The 16,989-nt window shown below is 42.3% G+C and overlaps 1 protein-coding gene across 1 annotated transcript; it reads left to right on the forward strand.

The window, feature by feature from the left end:
* Window positions 1–1,074: 1,074 nt before the first annotated feature.
* Window positions 1,075–16,741, forward strand: copg2 (COPI coat complex subunit gamma 2). The gene is made up of 24 exons (XM_080757232.1): window positions 1,075–1,199; window positions 2,053–2,105; window positions 2,752–2,832; window positions 3,545–3,616; window positions 4,231–4,310; window positions 4,845–4,920; window positions 5,349–5,441; window positions 5,714–5,800; window positions 6,201–6,358; window positions 7,046–7,179; window positions 7,611–7,678; window positions 8,157–8,345; window positions 8,940–9,035; window positions 9,657–9,900; window positions 10,785–10,860; window positions 11,530–11,633; window positions 12,023–12,148; window positions 12,269–12,337; window positions 12,664–12,845; window positions 13,095–13,224; window positions 14,430–14,527; window positions 15,123–15,261; window positions 15,591–15,689; window positions 16,101–16,741. The coding sequence occupies exons 1-24, from the start codon at window positions 1,163–1,165 to the stop codon at window positions 16,229–16,231; spliced, it is 2,622 nt and encodes an 873-aa protein (XP_080613358.1). The 5' UTR covers window positions 1,075–1,162; the 3' UTR covers window positions 16,232–16,741.
* Window positions 16,742–16,989: the final 248 nt, after the last annotated feature.

A 16,989-nucleotide genomic window follows, 5' to 3' on the forward strand; every position in this document is an offset into this window, starting at 1 on the left:
ACATCATGGCAGATAGGACCCTTCTTGTCCCACCCATAACTCATCAAAGGTAGCAGATCTATAAGCTCAAAACCTTTGTGGAGTTTTGACCTTGTGGATCTGCTACTATTGAATAGTATAGCCTATAACCTAATGAGGTTTCCACCTGTCAGATGTATATGCATGGGGCCACAGACCCCATCAGACTTGTAAGGGTCCATTTGGTTCCGACAATCATTCAGCTGGGCGACCTCCTGGCACCCTGGAACCCTTGTCTGGTGGTGGTCCGCAGACCCTAATTTGAGAACCACTGGATAGCCTCGGAAAGCCTCCTATCCTGTAATGTGCATGCTTGCTGACTGAGTTTGTTCTCGGACAAGCACACACACACACACACACACACACACACACACACACACACACACACACACACACACACACACACACTCACTCACTCACTCACTCACTCACTCACGACAGAAACCATCAAAAGTAGCAGATCTATAAGCTCAAAACCTTGTGGATCTGCTACTTTTGAATAGTATATTAAATGACTATATGCATTAGGGGCCACAGACCCCATCACACTTTTAGTTTAAAACAGACCTGTAAGGGTCCATTTGGTTCCGTCAGTCATCCAGCTGGGCGACCTCCTCCTGGCACTCCCTCAAGGAACCCTTGTCTGGTGGTGGTGCCAAGACCCTACTTTGAGAACCACTGGATGTGCATGCTTGCTGACTGAGTGTGTTTGGACTGCCATCATGACTGAGTGTGTTTAGAGTCAGACTGCCATCATGTGGAACAAAATGACACTGCACTAATATGACAAGTGAACTCTGAGCACCTACTTTCTCAGCTATAAGCTATTATATATGCAAGCCTTTAGTATTGGACAGGTGAGAAGTGTGCTCTGTTTGGACATTATTGTGTCCTGACTCCTGACTGGCAGATCTTACAACATCTCTCTCCCCCCACTGGTTTAAGCCATAGAGTATTAAGCAGAGAACTGTCATTCACAGCGACTACTGGCCAATCACAGCGGGGCTTTCCTAGAACTGCGGTGGGATTCGTGTGACGCATTTCCGTCTACGTGGAAGTCCAACAGTGTGACGTGGAAGTTCTGTTCTGTGTTCGGCATTTAGAGGTTCATCATAACAACTGGACTTTACAACGTCGTTTAACGATGATTAAAAAGTTCGACAAGAAGGACGAGGAGTCTGGTGAGATATTACTGTAGTAACAGTTATATTACAATGAAGAAGAATAACTGACTGTTGATGTTTTGGTGTTTCGAACAGAGTTAGCCATCTAAGCTATAACGTCAGCTAGCTTAGAGGTTTTGTTATGACATTATATAGTTGCATTGTATAGGCTATTCATTCGCGCATTGTTTCATTAATAAGTGTTTTATGAGATGCTTCAGTTTGATAAAATAAATCCTAATGTTGACAATCATGTTGATTACGTGTAACAAGCTGCTGATTGTTTAGTTTAGCTAATGCTAGCATTTCTTTCATGACGTTGCAGCGATCATTCATTTTAATATATTTTTGGACTTATTTAATTTTCGTGTCCCGCACAAAGTGCCCAGTCTTTGGCTCCTGCATCTGTCTCTGCACATAGTTGAGTGAAATGTGTCCTCTTGCATTTTAGCCATCCCAACTGCTGTGGACTGTTGGATTGATTGAAAATGGTATTCACGATTTGTAGAATGGGGGTACAGGTTAATAAAAAAGAACTGCTACTGAGAATATAACCAGAAAAAGCACTAAGACTTGTTTACATGAGTGTCCTCCATTTTCAATTCATCAGAACATTTGTGCAAATACAAAGTGGGCAACTTTGTCACCTTCTGTGATGTCTAAATTAAGCAAAATACAACAATCTTTCTATGCACAAATACGGCCAGTGGACACATTATACGTATATGTGCAGAATTAAATTAGCCAAAGACGTTACTGTAAAAAGTATTTTCTTTAAACCAGGGGTCATCAGGGGTTCATAGATAATTACAAGTTACTCTAAGTGTTTGAATTATGTAAGCCTAAATCACTTTTTTTCTTATTGAATCAGGAAGTGGCTCGAACCCTTTTCAACACCTGGAGAAGAGTGCAGTGTTGCAGGAGGTAAAGTATACAGAGGATGTCATTGCATGCCATGGTGTATAGATTAATACACAAAAAAATAGGAAATCCTAATCCTAATCCTTAGGAAATCCTAACTGCACAGTCAAGCGGCACCATGCACTAGCATCGAAAAAGCTGCCGATACTGCAGAAAATGCTGGTATCGGCGAGTATGTCAGTCTATGTTCTGATACCATCTAATTTAGCACATGACGATGTGTCTGTTGTCATTTCCAGTCATATTTTCAATCCTTCAGTTGATGTATACCCATCTTATGCTCTTAACTGTACTATTTACATTATTATTTTACTAACTTGTAGCACTGTATCAATTAGTAATGGCATTTTGTTTATCTCAAACCGTTTTACCAATTTCAATGACCCCCACAACTCTGAGAGTGTACAAATGGAATCTTTACGGTTCCATTCCACTCTCATAGTTACAGACCTGTAAGGGTCCATTTGGAACCCCCTCAAGGAACCCCGAGGGTCTCTTGGACCCCAATTTGAGAACCACTGTCCTGGATTGTTTTGAAATTACACACCGGACGAGATTCATTGGTACTCGACCGATACAAAGGTTATGGGATTCGGAATCGTGGTATTTGGCACATCTCTAGAATGAACTCTCTCCTCGTGTCTTTCAGGCACGTATCTTCAACGAGACTCCCATCAACCCCAGAAGATGTCTTCACATCCTGACCAAGATCATCTACCTCCTCAACCAGGTACAGCGCTCTGCCTCACTGTCACTGCTGTTTTCACCAGATTTTGCGAGAGAAAAGAGCAAGCCAGGTTTATGAAAACAAGGCCAAAAGAAGCGACTACTATAGGCCACGTGAGCACTTTAAACCTATACATTGGCTATTTGAAAATAGTCAATCTACAAGCTCACATTGTGTCATGATGTGACACGTTGTGAGGGGCATAAAATGTTTTTAGATTGGGAGGGTCGTTGGTTAAATGCATATTAATTTGGGGTCCTTGACATGAAAATGTTTGAGAGCCAGTGGTTTAAATGGCATTAGGTAGCAAGACCAAATAAGCTACTACACTTTAGAAACAATCACACACAAAAGAAACGCAAAAATTACGAATATTTACAAGCTATTTTACAGAAAGTAAACCGACAATTTTAATCTTTGAATGCATAGTACCAAGTACAGTATGGTTATGATGTATTGACCCACATGACGTCACAGAGACCCTCAAGAAGACATGCAAAATAAAGTTTATACAGATAAATAAATACATTCTGGCAATTACTGGTTCTCCAGAGGGCAACCACACAAAATAATGCTGTTATACAAAAATAAATCACATCTTGATTTGTATTAGATTAATTGAAAAATAATCAATAGAATGACCACAAAGAAAATAACGTCTAGTTGCAGCCCTACTTGACCATTGATTCATTCTATTATCATCTGGTCTTTGAAGGGGGAACACTTTGGAACCACGGAGGCTACGGAGGCATTCTTTGCGATGACCAGGCTGTTCCAGTCCAATGACGTAAGTCTGTTTAGTGTTCAAATGTGACAAATATTTATTCTTAGCCCTATTCTGGGGCTATTATGCGAAAATCTGCGAGAATCTACAAGGTCACAACGCATCGTTGCTATTTATTAGCTATTTATGGTGAATATAATTTGGTATGGAGGGAATGAGAGTGGGCCTAGAATAGATCCCTAGGCGGGAAACTAAGAATATTGGGTTTAACCCATTAAAACCGGGAAAGGTTTCATTTGAGATATTAACCACTTTAACCATTACTTTGGCTTTTCAAAAATAGCAGCATGTACAAGCTTGTAGAATCTGGAAAATGTGTGCAAATCTTTGAATAACTCCAATCTTTGCTGCTGGGCAGAACAAAATATTTTGCGATGTGGGTCCGCGGCTAAATACAATTTGGGGGGCCTTGACATGGAAAGGTTTGAGCGCCACTGATATCGCAATATAACCTTTTCTGAATGTGTAGAATCTGCCTCAGGTGTTAAGTAGGTAAATAGTTCTTATTTTTAATGTTGTTTTGTTGACTATATGTTTATCTTCAGTCACATGCAGTGACGTTGTGCATCTGGTTGTGAATCTGAACAAATCGAAAGGCGTTTGTTTTGTCTACTCAGCAAACCCTGAGGAGGATGTGTTACCTAACCATCAAAGAGATGGCCAACATCTCAGAAGATGTGATCATCGTGACCAGCAGGTTGGTGTCAACATGTTTTACGAAGACGCGTTTTCAAGGTGTTCCAGTCAGGCGAGAGAAATCATGCGAGAATACGACATTGAAACTTGAACACTATCACATGGATTAAAGTTCTCAGTTTGAATTCCATAGAAGGCAGCAGCATGTCTTCTATGAAAGCCTGTTGCGCAGTGTATGTACTCAAAGTAGCCTAGCTCAATGACTAGATATCAGACTAATCGAGCATTGACTTGATATTAGTGTCACTGTATGTACTCGTATTCCTGCTACGGGCTGGGGTGGAGCCTGTCGGTAGGGAGTGTTGGGCGGGAGGAGTAGGAAGAAGGCTCTATGTCCTCTCGGTAGGGGCTCCTCACTGGCAAGTGAGTCAGTAGGATACAACAGCAGTGACAAACAAAAAAGCAACAAAAAAGACTGTTCAGTGTGTTTTGTTTTTTCTTGTTAGGAAAGTGTTTAAAAGTAGACATTATGCAATATGCATTATGACTGAGTGAGTTGATATTTAAAATCTTGTGTGTGTTTTCTTTTACCAAGCCTTACCAAGGACATGACGGGCAAGGAGGACGTGTACAGAGGACCTGCCATCAGAGCCCTCTGCAGGATCACTGATGTAAGTACATTACTCAGTACATCTCCTGGGCTGCATATTCACTGTCTCCATAATGTCATGACAGGAGGTCCTCAGAGGTAACTCTGAGGATAGATGGGACCCTTTTCTTATATTAACCACTTGAACCTTAGCATCCCTATTCTGAGCTTAACATTAGCCGAAGGTTTGGTGTAGAAAGAAAAAAGTACGTACAGAGTAAAAGGCCAAGTTTACATAGTGAAGTGTCTTTCGCCTAAGGGATCCTTGGCCTGAACGTTGAAGACCCCATACTATAATGGTATGACCATGGCTTTAACCACTTGACATCTTGGAAGTGAAGAGTGCCATTAAAAGAACGGCCACTAGATGGCACAACTGCTACTTTACAACAACAGCTTGCATTTCCTCACCAGCAAAGGAACTATGTTATGTCCTAACTTGTGTTGCAGACCACCATGCTGCAGGCCATAGAGAGGTACATGAAGCAGGCCATCGTTGACAAAGTTCCCAGCGTGTCCAGCTCAGCCTTGGTGTCGTCGCTGGTAAGAACACCAACAGTCAGGCAGACATCTCCTTTTTGTGTTAATAAATAATAATAATGCCCTACTACGGATTATATTCCTGAAAAGTAACAGTTTTCGACATATCAGGTTTCCACCTGTCATCTCCCATTTTGGGAGATGACAGTCTTCCTCGTTTTAAACTTGAAATGATCGGACTTTGTCAAATGCAACTTCATTGTGGGTATTGAAGTCCTTTTTCCTGTGTGTGTGTGTGTGTGTGTGTGTGTGTGTGTGTGTGTGTGTGTGCACAGCATATGGTGAAGATGAGTTATGATGTGGTGAAACGCTGGGTGAACGAGGCCCAGGAGGCTGCTTCTAGTGATAACGTCATGGTGCAGGTGCGTTTCAAGCTTTGAGGTTAAACCCTAACCCTGAGGTCCATTCTACTACAGCAGTAGTTCTCAAATGTTGTCATGCCATAAATGACCCCCACATTTTTATATATATTTGGCCACGGAAAATGTTTTGTGAACATGTGAACCAGAAGATAACATTTGTGTTCAAACGTATTCAAAAAAAATGAAACGCTCAAGATTCGCAGTGTGGCACAAAGTGACTCGCTGTGAGCGTGTACATCAGCTGTTTTTGAGAACTACTGTTCTAAAACCAATGTTCTAAAAAATAAGCGTTTTCTGACAAAGCTACTTTATATGAATTATATGACTGAAATAAAAAGATTACCCGGATGCTTTCCCCGATGGTTTTAATGGGTTGTGAAACGGTGTCTTGTTCATCCAGTACCATGCCCTGGGCCTGCTGTACCACCTGAGGAAGAACGACCGCCTGGCCGTGTCCAAGATGCTCAACAAGTTCACCAAGTCCGGCCTCAAGTCTCCGTTCGCTTACTGCATGTTGATCCGCATCGCCAGCAAGCTGCTGGACGAGACGGAGGGAGGGTAGGTACTGGGAACTCTAGTCGGTGATATCGGAGTGGCCTAGACCAGTGGTTCTCAACCTTTTCAGGTCGACACCACCGTCCCTTCAGACATGCGCTGCGGGTTAGAAATCACCCATAGCATCCGTGTGCGGTTATGGTTAGGTTAGGTTAGTGTTTGGGTAGGGTGTCAGACTAATGACTGCCGGACTCTTGGTTTGCCGGAACAAATGCCTGCACACAGTTTGAGTGGGGACCCCCCAAACTTACAATAATCATATTTGAACTATGGGCGTCCCCCCCAAATTATCATGGGGAACCCCCAACATAACATTTGAACTGGAGAGTGGAGACCTCCACTCTCTGACAAGCCACAGATACAGTAAATATTGTGAAAACAACGTGAGGCTTTAAAAAAATATATGGCCAATGTTTGACCATTTTTGTCTCCACCAGGCCGAAAGCATGGGTAGAGAGTATGTTTTGCCCTCCGTTTATAGTAAAAACTGTGACTTTTCAAGATTCAAAAATGGCAAAACTAGCAAACTGACAAGCTCAAAATGTGTCAGTGGATCTGCTACGTTTGATGCTTTTGTGTGACTATCGTATGATCAAGTAGGGCCTTAATTTACAAAAATAAGAAGGTTAAGAGGCAAAAAAGAAGAGGTTTCTGCCCCGACAGCGATGATATGACTGTGTGTGTTTGCAGGCATGACAGTCCTTTGTTTGACTTCATCGAGAGCTGTCTGAGGAACAAGAATGAGATGGTGGTGTATGAAGCAGCGTCTGCCATCGTTCACATGCCCAACTGTACGGCCAGGGAGCTGGCCCCCGCCGTCTCTGGTAAATAACACTTTCTTTTTTACACAAAACCACTTTCTTGAATAATGTAGGCCTACTGTATTTTCCAAATCACTGGTTCCCAAATGTTTTAGCTTGAGACCCAAACCATAGACCGTAAAAAAATTAGGGACAAGGTCGCCATTGGTTTATACAGACCCCAATTGAATTGATTCAATACTACGTCCGTCTCTAACCAGAGACCCGCCCTTGGTAACGCCCCGCCTGTCTCTGAGCACTGATTAATGTCAATTATTTGTATGTGTTATGATGAGTCTTGATGACAAAGTCAACAGTATGTATATCCATAGGCAAGCACACTAGCAGATGTTTGATAAAAAATATACTTGAAACTTTGTATAAGTTTGCTTGGGTTTGGTAGTTCTGCTGCACACGACTACTTCAGATTGATCTGTGAACGTGTTTTTCTACAGTTCTCCAGCTGTTCTGCAGCTCTCCCAAAGCCGCCCTGCGATACGCTGCCGTCAGGACCCTCAACAAGGTGCGTTCAGAGACCCTCCCTGTGTCCGCTGCACAGCCTAGCCTAGGCCTAGGGTGGAATTCAGCACTATTACACCAGAGGACTATCCACTACTACTTTTTATTTATTTTTTTACTTTAGTTACCGTACTAGTTACTTTGTAGATTGTGATTATTGTCAACATACATTAGCCACTTCAGCCCTATATACATTTCAGCCATTTGAAAATCTTCGATCTACAAGCTCACAATGTGTCGCGATGCAACACATAAAGACTACTTTTAGTTTTGGTACTTTAAGTACATTATGAAGCCAACACTTTTGTACTTTTACTCAAGTTAAGTACATTTAGAATTCTGGACTTTAACTTGTAACGGAGCAGTTCTACAATGCAGTATTGATACTTTGAATTGTGAGTACTTTTCCCACCGCTATCCTCGTTATCTAATGTGACGGGAGCCCCTTCCAATGTGTTGTACTGCTCTATATTACATCACAGGTGGCCATGAAGCACCCGTCGGCCGTGACGGCGTGCAACCTGGACCTGGAGAACCTGATCACGGACTCCAACCGCAGCATCGCCACGCTGGCCATCACCACGCTGCTGAAGACCGGCAGCGAGAGCAGCGTGGACCGCCTCATGAAGCAGATCTCCTCCTTCGTCTCCGAGATCTCCGACGAGTTCAAGGTCTGAATGAATCACCGTCGGATCTTTGGCAGCACGCTTTCATTTTAGTTTCAGGCGTAGACCTTTCGATAAAACTTCATTTGGTTTCAGTCACGTCTGAAATGTTTTACTTGACTAAATATCATATGATTTTAGTCAACTAAAACTACAGTTGATTTAGTCGACAAAGTATTTTGGCAGGCCTTTTGGCTGATTTTACACTTTTACACTTTCATCACAGTCACTGCCCTAGTTATTTGTTGACAAATGTCAATATATTTAGTCTTAGTCATAAGTTTCTTTAGTTTTCGTCACTGAACAAAGGTAGTCGTTTTAGTCAACGAAATGAACAGTGGTCTGAATGTCTAGTTTGTCTCTCCATGTCAGTCTGTCTGTCCATCTTTTGTTCTCCATTATCAGGACACTCTGCCGTTATGCCAGAAGATGAGATATCTTTACCTACTGATAATGTTTATAATTCAGACTTCTTGGTGATCCTAGTGTGATCCTAGTTTAGAGGCACTACACTGTCTCTGCATGATCTGCATTTGATGTGTTTACCGTGCTTATTGTAAGTGACTCTGGATGAAGAGCGTCTGCCTGTCTTCCTTCTAGGTGGTGGTGGTCCAGGCCATCAGCGCTCTGTGTCAGAAGTATCCCAGGAAGCACAGTGTCATGATGAACTTCCTTTCCAACATGCTCAGAGATGACGTGAGTCCATCTTTTACCTGGATTCAAGTTTTCACCTGCTTATTGATTATCCTGTTAATCCGATAATAATCGCCAAGTAAAAATAACCAATAGTTGCAGCCCTAGTTCTCCTCGCATAATGTGATGAAATGTTATGTGCATATGGAAACGAATGGACAATGAAGTAGTTGTTTTAAAATGATTTTACACTGTTGGTGGCGGCTATAGCTGAGTGGTTAGTGAGCCCACCTGGGGAGCCAGAGCCATGGTTGTCCCAGGTGCGATTCCAGGCCCGAAATGTGTCTGTGTCCCCCTGAGCATGACTCTTAAGCCTGAGCGTGGCTGCTCACTGCTCCTAGTTGTTGTAGTAAGCCTTGCCGAGCATTGAGGCCCCATAAGGGCCGGAGCCTAATCTCCTGTATCTGTAGCGTGAGGCATCTTGATGTTCAAGTACACCCCTTGGACATGACGCTAGTATGATTCTTCTTTGATTTCTTCATGAAATTACTGGAAAAGTCATTGAATTTTGAAAATATTTTGAAATAATATAATAATAAAATCCTAAATGTAGGAAACTAAAAAATTATGGGACCGAAAAAAAGAACCAGTGGTTTACACACCATGACCCCCTTTCCCCTGCAGGGCGGCTTTGAGTACAAGCGGGCCATCGTGGACTGCATCATCAGCATCATCGAGGAGAACCCGGAGAGCAAGGAGACGGGCCTGGCCCACCTATGCGAGTTCATCGAGGACTGCGAGCACACGGTCCTGGCCACCAAGATCCTGCACCTGCTGGGCAAGGAGGGGCCGCGCACCCCCTCCCCCTCCAAGTACATCCGCTTCATCTTCAACAGGGTGGTGCTGGAGAGCGAGGCTGTCCGCGCCGGTGAGGGACGTGTGTGTGTGTGTGTGTGGGGGGGGGGGGGGGGGGGGGGGGTGGGTTCACTGGGTCCACACCCAAACCACACCGATGGGTTGTCGTGCAGCTCCTTGCAACCAAACGGTTTTGTGTAGATAGACTTATGTGGTTGTAAGCAACCATTGAATTGAATCACTTGGGTCGGCTTGCGTCAACATGCACCGACGTGCAACAGAACATATCATGAACGCTAAAACCGTTTTGTTGCCTCTCAACCCATTTGTTTGGTTTGGGCTTTACAAGCACTTGGAATTATAAGCATTGCATTATATTGTGAAAATTGCCGAATTACAAGCTGACTTGTGAGCTTGTAGTTAGGCTATTTTCACAATGTTTGCTTCTTTCTTAGGTAACATTTGACAATTTTGACAATTTGGCATTAAGACCTGAGATCACATTCTACAAAATGCCTTCTAAAATCATTACAGTTTTCTGAGAAACATATGTTTCTATATCAGTGGTTCTATCTATTTCATGTCAATGACCCCCAGAATGACAATCATCAGTTTGGGAACCACTGGTCAAGAGCTTGTTGATCTGCTATTTTCTGTAATTGGATAATTTTTCTTTCTTTTTTTTCTTCCCGTTTTTTTCGATTCAATCTTCAATTGAAATTGATATATACCTGTGTATATAGACATGAATTATTGCACATGCACGGTAAAGTGTACACAGAGGATAGTTGCATAACTTGCATATACATTCAGTGATAAACATGTAATGAATGAGTCCTTAATAACGTGATCGAGTTGTTTTGAGCATTTTCTCTTGTTGGCTTCATGTCATGTTTGTCACCGTGTCAATGTTTGGGTGATGATTCATAACTGTGTCCATCAACTGTCCATGTCCAGCTGCGGTCAGCGCCTTGGCTAAGTTTGGAGCCCAGAATGACGACCTGCTGCCCAGCGTGCTGGTTCTCATGCAGAGGTACTTTACATTGTCATAGTTTTTACTATGGAATCTAGCATTTCCCGTCGGTGTGTTGGTTGGTCACCCCAGGCAAGCCCCCAGGTCACAGCGGACATTAGCCCCCATATATATGGTGCCCAGGTCATCGTGACATCATCAGGGATGGATATCCCTGATGTCATAGTACATTTATTTTTAAGGGGCGCTAGCCTCTCCTATATACAGATTTAATGTTTGTCTTGTCTAGACAATGTTTGTTTTGTCACTAACACAAACATTAAATGCCATTAACAATGAACAGAATGCCATTAACAATGAACAGAGTTTAATTTGTTTTGTCTCACTGAGCAAATCGGCATATGATGTTATTTTATGATATCGCGATGATAAGGGTTGGTAAAGCGCCCCTCACTTCACACGGGGGTGATTTTTTATTAAACTCGTTTTTGGCAGATAATTTTACGTCTTGGGTTTGAGAACGGCTCTTTCACATTCCTGGGGTGCAGAAGTTCCCAGGAGGCACCATTTTGTTTGGCATGGTACCCCCTTCCAGTCAGACGTTTGACATTTTGTTCACATTTGTCCCAAGACATCACAGTATGCATTTTGGGGAGTGAGAGTGTGTTGAATAATTCTGATGGGCATAGTCGCTTGTACAACCTGTGTTATGTATATGTGTGCTACTAGGTGTATGATGGACAGTGATGATGAAGTGCGTGACAGAGCGACCTTTTACATGAACGTCCTGCAGCAGAAGCAGAAGGCCCTCAATGCCGCGTACATCTTCAACGGTAACTATTAAATATATATTGTATTTATAACGCACTTCACGAGCAAAATCACAAAGTGCTACAGGGTTTTAAAAACCAATGTCATGTAAATGACAAAGGCAAGACAAAAAAAAATCTGTAGCAACAAGACTCTTCTTGGGGTAGAAAGTAAGTAAACTAAACTAAAAGACCTAAGGAAAGAAAAGGCTAAGCATTGGTAGCGATGTTTCGAGTGGAGGGTTGTGGTTTGAAAAGTTTGAAAAGTTAAAGTTTAACGCCTAATTATTGCTCCGTCGCACAATGTAAATGGCATACTACAGAAACCCAAACTGTGTCGCGGAAGCAACACGGTTTGGGTTTGTACTGTAGCGCATTGGCTGATAACTGACTTACGTGTGTGTTGTGTGAAGGTTTGTCGGTGTCTGTCCCTGGTCTTGAGAAGTCTCTCCACCAGTACACCCTGGAGCCCTCGGAAAAACCTTTTGACATGAAGTCGGTGCCTCTAGCCTCTCACCCCATCAGCGAACAGAAGACGGGTACGAATCTGTTTTTTTGCCCGTAATATGCAGCATTATTGATTTCAGCTGATTCTAACGTTGGATTCATTTGAACATTCACAAGGTTATGTGACAGATTGTTTGTGGTGATGTTTGCAGAGATGGCTCCTGTTGCCACCAGCAAGCTTCCAGAGAAGATGGCTCCATCACGCCAGGACATTTACTCGGGTGAGTGAAGTCTCATTTATGCCCCGTCATCGCACAACGTTTGGCATGTCGGCAAGCGACGCCAAGGGTCACGATCGACACTGCATACAGTATACGACAGAGAATTGAGATTAAACATAATTCTTTTTTTGAATATAGGTCATAGTACATTTATTTGTTGTAGTACTACAATTTAGCTGAACGTCCCAGAATAGTGATGCTGAGGGTTCAAGTGCAGTTTAAGCATATTTTGAGTATCACAATAATACCGTTAATCACAATATTTTTTTGCCACAATACTCTCAATGTTTAATTCTCACATGGTCCCGTCCCCGCTGCGTTGGTAGAACAACTATCGGCCATCCCAGAGTTCCAGGCCCTGGGTCCTCTCTTCAAGTCGTCGGAGCCCGTCCAGCTGACGGAGGCTGAGACGGAGTACGTGGTGCGCTGCATCAAACACACCTTCTCCACACACATGGTGTTCCAGTTCGACTGCACCAACACACTCAACGACCAGCTCCTGCAGAAGGTACCCTCTGTCTGTCTTGTCTGTCCAAGCATCAATACTGTAAAAACCTCCGTTTTCCTTTTCTGTTTTCACAACCAGTGTTAATTTCACAACCAGTGTCATATTTTTGTCATTTGAAATGTTTTTGTTACTACTTGAGTTAAGTTGAGTCTTCAATCTTTGGGGGAGGGTTTAACCCCATGTTTATCCCATCATGCCACTTAATCAAAATGAGTTGTGAGTGAGTTACAATGTGTGCACGTGCATCAGGTGATGGTGCAAATGGAGCCTTCGGAGTCTTACGAGGTGCTTCAGGTCATCCCCGCCGCCAACCTCGCGTACAGTCAGCCCGGGTCCTGCTACAACCTGGTCCGACTACCCGAAGACGACCCTACCGCTGGTATGTGATGTGACCATGGATCGCCCACCACTCTTTTGGGTTCCATAGAAAGCTTTATTCCATGACGTGTGTTCTCCGGACCTGGTGCTCTGGGGCAGTTTGCTACTGTTTTGAAGGAGCCCCTGAAGCCAGATTGACACGCCGTCAAAGCTACAAGCTCACAACACACCACAAGCTCTACGTCTGTTTCAAAACGGGCGACACCATTGTGCATCGGAGCATAAATTTGTCTCAAGCAAAAAGACTATTGTAATTGTAAGCGCAACTCCCCGAAAGGTCCTCATTACAATAGTGTCACATATACAGTAGGTAGTGAAAATAGCAGATACACAAGCTCGTAAAACCGTTTCCGTCTCTTAAAGAACCTGGAGAATCGGAGAGTCCTATTAATTAATATATACACTCTATATACAATCAGTATAGATCAATTTAACACTTAGTTTCTCTCTGATAAACTTCATCAACAGTGTACTTTTTGCTGTACTCTAATGCAATGGTTATCAAAAAGGTTTGGCTCAGGTCACCCCTGTAAATAACCTTTTCTTCCACGGCACCCCTGAATTATATTAAACTTTATATCACAGTAGCACCTTATGTCATATTAACACAACAGTACGTACAATCGTACATATCTCTGCTGTCGGGAGGAAACCTCATACAGTAACTCCAAAATGTGCATTTTTCAGGAAATGAAAAATATACATTTTTCAGGAAATGAAAAATATACATTTTTCAGGAAATTAAGAAAACCTTATATTTTTTAAACAAAGCAATACAGCCTCATCAAAGTTGGTGTTGTAACTTACTTTATATATTGTAAATTACTTCCATGAGAGGGGGAGAGGTGGTGGAGTTAGTTGCTTTAGCAGACATTTTGATGGTCCAGTTTTTACTACTTTCCATTGGTTCAATATTTTCGAAACAATACACAGACATAAAGGGTGTTCAATAACTCTAAAACCTAGGTTTTTGATTTATGAGGTTTCCTCCCGACAGCAAAGATATGTAAATGTGTAACCCAAAGATGCAGTGTGTCACAAGAAAATTTGTTTCCATTAGGAGAGTCTGAAAATAATTGTCATACTTGCCGTTTTCTTAAACCACTTGAACCCCAGCATCCCTATTCTGGGGGTAACATTCACCAAATATAGCTGATCTAGAAGCTCACAACATGTTTTGAACATTACAAACATTGTGTGTTGCAGTGTCGTGTACGTTCAGCTGTACTCTTAAGTACCTTGTGAGAGACTGCGACCCCAACACTGGAGAACCAGACGACGACGGTTATGACGACGAATACGTGGTGTGTGGCTGGAGTCTGAACTTTGACCTGAAATGAACTAACCCCTGAATGAGCTTGAATTATTATTATTATTAGAGTTGTTCCAATACCAGTATCAGAAAAGCTGCCAATACTGCCTAGAATGCTGGTATCGGCGAGTATGTCAGTCTACCAGTTCTGATACCATGTCATTTATCACATATGTCGTCATTTACAGTCATTCAATTATTTTGTATTTTGAACTTCAGTCGATCTGTCTTATACGGTACTAACCTAAATGTAAAGATTATTCATGGGTTTTTGATTTATTCCTAGATCATCGGTTTTCAAACTTTTTAATTTCAAGTACCCCATAACTCAGTGTGTAAGACATGTACGCGTCCATTTGGTTCCATGTTACATTCTCAGAGTTATAGACCTGTAAGGGTCCATTTGGAACCCTCTCAAGGAACCCTGGTCCCCACTTGTCGTTGATTCTTTTGGAAATTTCACACTGGTATCGGATCTGTACTCTGTATTGTCCGATACGCAAGTTATGGGTATCGGGAACGAAAATGTTGTATTGTTAAATCTCTAATTATGATTGTGCTTTGACCCATTTCTCCTCCCCTCCTAGCTGGAGGACTTAGAGGTAACGGTAGCGGACCACATCCAAAAGGTGCTGAAGCCTAACTTTGGAGCGGCCTGGGACGAGGTGGGAGAGGAGTTCGAGAAAGAGGAGACCTTCGCTCTGGCATCCGTACGGACACTGGACGGTAGGAACAAATAAATAACAATAATAACAATTATTTGTCATAATGAAGGAGCATATCGTCTCAGGATTCAAAAGTAGCAGATCCACAGCCACATTTCGAGCTTGTGGATCTGCTACTTTTCATGCTTTTGTTTGACGCTGTAGTATGATCAAGTAGAGCGTTAATTTACAAAAAAATGGAAATAAGATTACTATCTCTATGCATTTGATGTTTTACCTTGTGTTTACCTTGCTTACTGAAATTACTCTGGCTTAAGAGCGTCTGCTATAAAATGCCTTAATTGTAGTTGCCGTGGTGCTGACTGTGACTGCTGTTGTGTTCATCTCCAGAGGCCGTGGGAAACATTGTTAGCTTCCTGGGCATGCAGCCGTGTGAGAGATCTGACAAAGTCCCCGAGAACAAGAACTCTCATGTCCTGTTTCTGGCTGGTGGGTGTTTGCATACATTACAGTTCTCACACAACTCATTACAGTCATTTGGATTCCACAGAATCAGCATGTCTTCCATGGAAGCATGTTGCACAGCAAAAATGTCCGATCTATGAGAGCTTGTTGATAGATTGACTATTTTCGGTTATTATTTAAAGATTCTGCCATTTGAAGTGGTCAAACTAAACTAGCAAAAAATATGTTCATAAGCATCTTCCATGAAACCCTAATGGTCTGTGATATACTGTATGTTAAAGCCTCAATCTGTGGTCCCCAGCTAAATGTGTTAATACAGTATTACAACTTTATCCAAGTTTTATATATTGGCCATTCAAAAATGTCAGATGTACAAGCTCTCGTGGTGCCACTCTGTTTGAGAACCACGGCTCATCTCTACCTCGTCATCTCCAGGTGTGTTCCGGGGAGGCCACGACATCCTGGTTCGAGCCCGCCTGGCGCTGGCTGACGGCGTCACCATGCAGGTGACTGTGAGGAGCGGAGATGAGACGGCCGTCGATGTCATCCTGGCCTCCGTGGGCTGAGAGGTCAAGAGGTCATCGGCCAACCCCAACGTCCTGCCCTAGCCAGCCTTTCTTTTGTCTTATATGTGTTAACATTAATTTTACAGAAGACATGTGTTTTCTATCAATTACACAATCCATGGTGAACTCATGAAGCCTTGAATGGACCCCCATGGATATTAGTTTTTTGTCACATTCCTGAGACAATTTGATCAGTCAGGACTCTTTCTTGAGACTCTGCCGGTCATCACATTTTTGGCTTCGGAATGCGACAGAAAACAAGAGTTCAAGGCTTCATGGGGTGTGTAATTGATAGAAAATAAGTAATTCAAAGGGTTGACTTACTCTGTTAACAATAATTGCTATTGTGATTTCTCTTTTTACACCTTTAAAAATATATAAAATGTTCCAAAAATTGTCATTATATGTTTAAACATCCAAAATGTAATGACTTCAGAACATTTGTTCGTGGTTCTGTTTATGTACAAAGATGCGTAATAAAGTCTGACGGTGGACCAACTCTACACCATATTTCAGTTGTGGCGTTCTCACTTTAATTGACAGGCAATGTCTTATTATTTTAAAGACCTTTTTAATACCCCAAACAATTATTACTATTATACTGCATCAAAAGTAAAATAATCTCAAATAAATAAATAATCTAAGATGCAAAAATTGTGCACTGTATTGGAGCAGCACATTTATTATAAATAAAAAGCGCGAGGAGACTGACCTATGGATCAATTACGGTATTTTAAGGTGATTGGTTGATTGAAATA

Source organism: Protomyctophum bolini (genome assembly GCF_963924005.1).
Source record: "Protomyctophum bolini genome assembly, chromosome: 23".
Lineage (NCBI taxonomy): Eukaryota > Metazoa > Chordata > Actinopteri > Myctophiformes > Myctophidae > Protomyctophum > Protomyctophum bolini.

Coding starts and splice junctions, on each gene's coding strand:
- copg2 (XM_080757232.1), top strand. CDS start 1,163: ATGATTAAAAAGTTCGACAAGAAGGACGAGGAGTCTG. Junction 8,346..8,939: donor AGATCTCCGACGAGTTCAAG/GTCTGAATGAAT, acceptor TCTTCCTTCTAG/GTGGTGGTGGTCCAGGCCAT. Junction 10,861..11,529: donor GTGCTGGTTCTCATGCAGAG/GTACTTTACATT, acceptor GTGTGCTACTAG/GTGTATGATGGACAGTGATG.